Source organism: Populus trichocarpa, chromosome 1 (assembly GCF_000002775.5).
Source record: "Populus trichocarpa isolate Nisqually-1 chromosome 1, P.trichocarpa_v4.1, whole genome shotgun sequence".
Lineage (NCBI taxonomy): Eukaryota > Viridiplantae > Streptophyta > Magnoliopsida > Malpighiales > Salicaceae > Populus > Populus trichocarpa.
In genome coordinates this window covers 11,648,079-11,654,244 of record NC_037285.2, presented here as the reverse complement: position 1 = coordinate 11,654,244, position 6,166 = coordinate 11,648,079, and the positions used below count along the sequence as shown (strand labels likewise).

Here is a 6,166-nt window from a genome sequence, read left to right as displayed (position 1 = left end):
CATCTATTTTTATCTTTTCCCTCCCCTTTCTTTCTCCAAGGTTAGGACCTCATTGGGATCGGGTGGGATGAAATCAAGGATTGAAATGAAGATTTATTAGATGATGGACTAAATTGAAGGAAGAGAATAAAAAACAATTCGTGCATACAATATACACACTAACTTGTGAGGAAGCAATTGCATTGAGGAAGTGCGTGTGGTTTCCTCCAATCTTCAATAGCTACTTTTCTTGGTGTTATTGGAATTATCTCGGAAAGGGTTTCATTCAACAGTGACGCGTGATGATGACTGGACTCCAATGCGGCTCTAGCTACCCAAAGTTTCAATTGTAGTCCCTCTATCTTTAATCTTCTAGAAAACAAAACCTAAATAATTTTGTGTGAAATTGAGTGTCAATCTAATAACATGATTTTTTTTCGTTTACTAAATTAAAACCCACACCAAGACCATCAAAACGAATCATCAAGGTGAATTTTGTATAAAATCACAATGGAAAAATAAAATTTATATATAAAAACAAACTACATGGACAAGAAAAAAAAAGTTGCAATGTGCGAATCGGAAGTGGGTGACTAGCTACAACGAAATGCTTAGCTACTAAGTTTTTCCTAATTAATGAATCCTTGATTCATGCATGGACGATGGAGAGTTGATTAAGTTGATATGAAGATAAATCCGCAATGGTGTGAAAACTATATGCAAGCTGGAGAATACTATTTATAATGAAACTTTTTGTATGTCCAAGTGCAAATAACTTAAAGATCCCGATCAATAATAATGCTTTATAACAGTGCCAAATTCAGCTAGTGGATTGACAAAGTTAAAGACGGCATGGACTTTATGAGAGAAAAAGGTTGAAAGCTTATGATAAGGTTGCTATGATCTTTTGATTTTGTTAGAAGGTTTGCTTATATGTTCATGCAACATTTGGCCAGTTGTGCATCGAATTGTTCAGATAAATTGTACCGTGGCTTGATTTGAGGCAAACAATTACCGTGCATAAGAACCCTAGATCTTGTAGGATGCTTTGAATCTCACATGGTTTTATCTGGTTTTTAAAAAGAAAGGGGAAGCGCTTTGTAAGTGCAGGAAAACTGAGTAATCGCATAAGGAGGACTGTGTTTGATTTTTCTTTTCATTTTATTTGTTTTGAATAAGCTCATAGATAGTTTCATAATTCACACCGAAGCACATTCCCAGGGATCCACCGAACCTTTCTGTAATCATGAATTCTTGGTCATGCAAGTTCGAAATGCAAAAACAAAGACGCTCTCTATCTACTGTGTTTGTTTTAACATAGAATGTTTTGAAAATTGAAAGGATTTAGATCGCAAACATCCGTAAATCATAGACTTTTCAAGCCACCGTGACATCTAATCTTACATTCAAGGAACCCACGTCGGCCATCTCCCATATTACGTTCTCGATAATCTTTATTGCGTCACATTGTTGACATTTCTGATGCCGTCTCCAATAAATGATTACAGCACATGTAACCATGTATTAAACATTATTTTGCTTAGCCCGAGTGTACATTCTTTGCAAGTAAAGCAAGGAGAACCTGAAAATTAGCTTGGGAGAGAGGGGCCAATGGTAGCAACTAGGAAGCTGAAGTCATGATTCCCAAAGCTGAAATGGACATAACCACCTGGTGTCAACACAGGAAATCCACCCCCGCGAGCATTGATGAAGTCACCGAGTTGTGGTTTTAACAGCTACAAGTTTTCAGGACCTGAGGGGACATGTAGAATTTGCGCTTTCTAAATCCTATGTTTGGATAACGAGTCCTAAAATGTGGGCTTGCGAGACAGCAGAGATCAGGTCGATATTTTCTTTCTAAATCTCTATACGTAGTTCGGATGAAGAAATGTTGATGTGCTATTAAAGGTTAATACGGAAGTGTCATGTGGTAGAGAAAAGAACCAAAATTAGATCGCTTTAAAACGAGAAAAATGCTTTAGAATTTTTGTAAAGGAAATCCCGGGACGCAAGTTCTCTTTTGAATAAAATCATGTCAGCAAGGTAGCGCAGCACAGAATTTCCAGTTTTAAGTCCTTTATAAAGGAGATCCAATGTAACCTTGCAATAGCAGTCCCGAACACAGTCCATTGTTTGACAAGCTAGAGCACAAATGAAGAAGCTCCAGCTGAACCTTACCCCAGACATCAAACTTCTGCGTCAAGATAAAGATTACTACTTGACTGAAGACTTCTCCTTCGCTGATGTTTAACAGGAATATCACAATACACGCGAATCAAACCCAGAAAATTGATCAGGCTTTAACTTAAATATATACATCAAAGACAGACAGAAAATAAACAGAAAATAAACACAAAAATAGCCATCTTCAATTCATTCATATAGCTTACCAGTTCAGCCCCTCAATTTGATCTTCCCCAAACTCACAGAGTTATACTTAAACAGCTACAAAGAAACAATACTATTGTACAGGGCTTGTGCCACCATGGGAGCCTTAAAACGTCCCATAAACCTACAACATTAATAAATAAAGTCGGAACCTGTAATCTTTACCAGGATCTATCCCAACTGCTAATTGCATTTGTTGTTCTGTTCAATGCCTAATGGACGCCACCAACATTTGTTGATATGGCTACCCTAAGCTCTTCTTGCGTGTAAAACCGACTCCCCATCTTCACCGTGGCTTGCTGGATCATCAAATCATTCATCACAGACACATTGGCATACTGAACATCAAGGTCCAGGTCTCTCAAAGCCGACATTAGCCTAGCAGCAGGGTGGTTCTTTTTACAACATTGGATTCGTATCATCGCATCCCATCCACTTATCTTCACATCGATATCCATGTCTATCAGTTTAACTCCTTGGTTATTTGACATCTTGAGCTCCTCTTTAGGTGGAGGACTTGAATCCTTGCTTACTAACTCCCTCTTCATTGATTCCACTTGCTTCTCCAACTCCTCCTTGCTAGACTCGGCAGATTGCAGCTTCGTTCTAAGCTCGTCGATATATGATATGGCATCCCCAAGAAGTGAAGCTTTGTCCATCTTTGATACATTAGGAACCACAGCTCGCAGTGCATAAAACCTCTGATTAAGTTTCTCTCTTCTTTGCCTCTCTGCTTCAACATGATTCAAAGGCTCTTCTCTTCCATTGGCAGGTTTTCTCCCTCGTTTTCGTGGCCTCTTTTCTGGTTCCACAACCCTGCTGCTATCCGCCTCTTTTACAACCGAAGCCTCAAGATCAGAGTGATCTGAATCCCCTCCTGTACCGCCACTGGATTTCAGGATACAAGAAGAAGGTAAAATCACACCAGAAGTAAATGAAAGCATCCCTTCTTCATTACCAACTGATCTCTTCTTCTTATTATTCTCCTCTGTCACCAAACCCGAATAGAAATTCCCATTTGCACTGGAAGCAGTCCTCTTACTCTCCCCAAAATTCAATATCTCTCCAGATTCTGGCTTCGTCAAATGGGAATTTCCATTTCTAACACTACTCCCATCATATGTGCTGCACTCCCCAAAATTCAACTCTCGAGTGAAAAGACTTCGAGCATGAATCGGCTGCTGTTGATGATTCTGAGCATGATGAATTCCACCCAGATGATCAGTCAAGCTACTCGAACTCTGATTAGAACTATGATGATTGTTCTTGTTTTGATCACTCCCGTTCAGATTCCAAGGAATCCCACCATTTCCATCTTTAGTTTCTGGATCAGTAAGCCAAAACGAAGACGGGTCGTTCTCACCCTGATCAGTATTTGTAGTTCCAATCGGCCAAGAAACCACCTCCAAACTATTAAAATCGAACAAAACCCTAACCTTATTCATCAGATCCGAGCTTTGAAAAATCAATTCAGTAGAACCCAATTCAACAACACCACTGGCAGACGGTATACAAACTAAAGTCTGTAACCCAAAAACCTGACCCTGCCTGGCTCTTTCACACGGCGAAGCCCCCAACCTCTCCGACCCAGCAACCCAAACCGGACTCCCATTGAAAAGAGCTTGACCAGGTAACCCACTTCCATTAACGAAAGACTGAGTCATGCTAACAAGAAAAAACCACTCAGTATCAGTAACCTCTTCATCGATAGCATCATCAGTAACAGAATTAGGTCCAGCAATCAACGAATTCAGCTTACGGAGCACCGTTTTACGATGCTCCTGTTCAACAGCTGATGATGCCGAATTTCTCGTTCTAGTTTTTCCTTTATCTTCCTCCCCTTTATAATAACCGTCGCCCCATCCTAGGACGGAGGCGCCAGAATAATCATAAGAGGATTGCCAGAAAATAGCATAAGCCCAGCCCTCACACGCGCCTTCAATTAATGTCTGAAGGCGTTGCTGGAGTGTTTCTTGGTTCAACATAGTTTTCTCAGATGGCTGTGCTGCTGCTGATGGCGTGGAAGTGGAGGCGGAAGATTGCGGAGGCGGTGCCCAAAGAGAAGAGAGATCGGAGGAGTTCATAAATGCTTCCATTACAGACGCGTTGTCGTCCGTCCATAGATTCATTGTCGGCGGTAGTCGGTAATCAGTCATCCCAGAAAGCAGATGTGTTTTTTTTTTTCAAAGGGAGATAGGGCTGGGGTTAAAGAGTTTGTTTTCGAGTGAGAAAGTGGTGAAAATAAGCTTATTTCAGAGAGAGAAAGTGGTGTTTTTGGCGGGGATTTGTTTCAGAGAGAGGGGTTTCTGTGGTGGTGGTGGTGGTGGTGGTGGAGGAGGAGGAGGAGGAGGAGGAGGAGGAGGAGGGGAGGAGGAGGACAGGAGAGGAAGGTGAGCTAGAACTTGGGGAGCATTTGGGTTTGGGATTTATTTGGTATGAATTTGAGCTTAAATTTTTTAGAGTTAAGCTGAGAATAGGAGTGGAAAGTGAGTGTGGCAGTTTCTAGGAAGGAAAGGGTCGCCGATTAATTCACGAGATTTTAGAATGGAAGGGAAAGGCTGGCGTTAACGTGATATCATTCTACAGCTCTAGACTGAGTTAGGGTTAGCCTAATGTTATGCATTGGAAGCACGTGGGTATTACGTGGCATATTTCTGTTCGTATTTAGATAGTGTTTTGACTGAGGTGAGTAGAATTTTGTCAGCAATATTATTAAATTTAATAAAGTGATTCAATTTAAAATCTGTAAATCCAGCTTACAGGGTTAGAAATGTGGTTGTGATTATTTTTAAAGTATTTTTTATTTAAAAAAGTATGTTAATAATATTTTTTTATTTTTTAAAAATCATCAGCATATTAAAATGATTTGAAAACATCAAAAACATATTAATTTAAAGTAAAAAAAATTTTTAATTTTTTCAAAAGCACTTTTGAAATATAATGCCAAACGCACATAAATTATTTAATTTAATAAGATGAAAGATAATTTAGATAATTGATAAACATAAGCTATAGTTTTTTAAAAAAAATTAAGATAATAATTTTTTTAATATTATGATGACGTCAAATTAGATTGATCTCGGTCCTAGTTATAAAACCTGGCTTGGCGCAGCTCGGCGGGTTGACCCGGTTGCTGAACCAGTTCGGATTTAATAAAAGACTGGCCGAGGCAATAGCCCGGCAAACCCCGTTCGACCAAGCGGGTCAACCATGACCAGGTCGACCCAGGCAAACCCGAACAAGACCTAGTGTTTTTTTCTTCAAATGTGGGATTTGAAATCCATTAGTATGTATAATTTATGTTCTCAAAAAAAATTATGTTTTTTCAATGTGAGATAAAAAAAATTTGGTTTAAATACTTCAACTTAAAGGGATAACATAATATCTTTTCAATGTAGGATTTGAAGCCCTTTCGTATATATACTATATGTTTCCATGAAAAAAGTTGTGTTTTTTTCAATGTGAGATTTGAAATCCATTAGTATATATACTTTATGTTCCCAAGAAAAAAATTGTGTTTTTTCAATGTGGGATAAAAAAGTTTTTGGTTTAAATACTTCAACTTAAAGGGATAACATAATATCTTTTCAATGTGGAATTTGAAGCCTTTTTGTATGTATACTCTTTGTTCCCATAAAAAAAAATTATGTTTTTTCAATGTGGGATTTGAAACTCATTATTATATATACTCTATGTTCCCAATGAAAACGTTATTTCTTCAATGTGGGATAAAAAAAATTTAGTTTAAATAGTTTAACTTCAAAGTTTATCACAATATCTTTTTAATATGGAATAAAAA

At 38.4% G+C, this 6,166-nt stretch overlaps 1 protein-coding gene across 1 annotated transcript; it reads right to left on the bottom strand.

Annotated features, from left to right (window-relative positions):
• Window positions 1-2,326: 2,326 nt before the first annotated feature.
• LOC18094165 (transcription factor MYC2) lies at window positions 2,327-4,731 on the bottom strand. The gene has a single exon (XM_024583633.2). The coding sequence runs from the start codon at window positions 4,521-4,523 to the stop codon at window positions 2,580-2,582; it is 1,944 nt and encodes a 647-aa protein (XP_024439401.2). The 5' UTR covers window positions 4,524-4,731; the 3' UTR covers window positions 2,327-2,579.
• Between the last annotated feature and the right edge of the window lie 1,435 nt (window positions 4,732-6,166).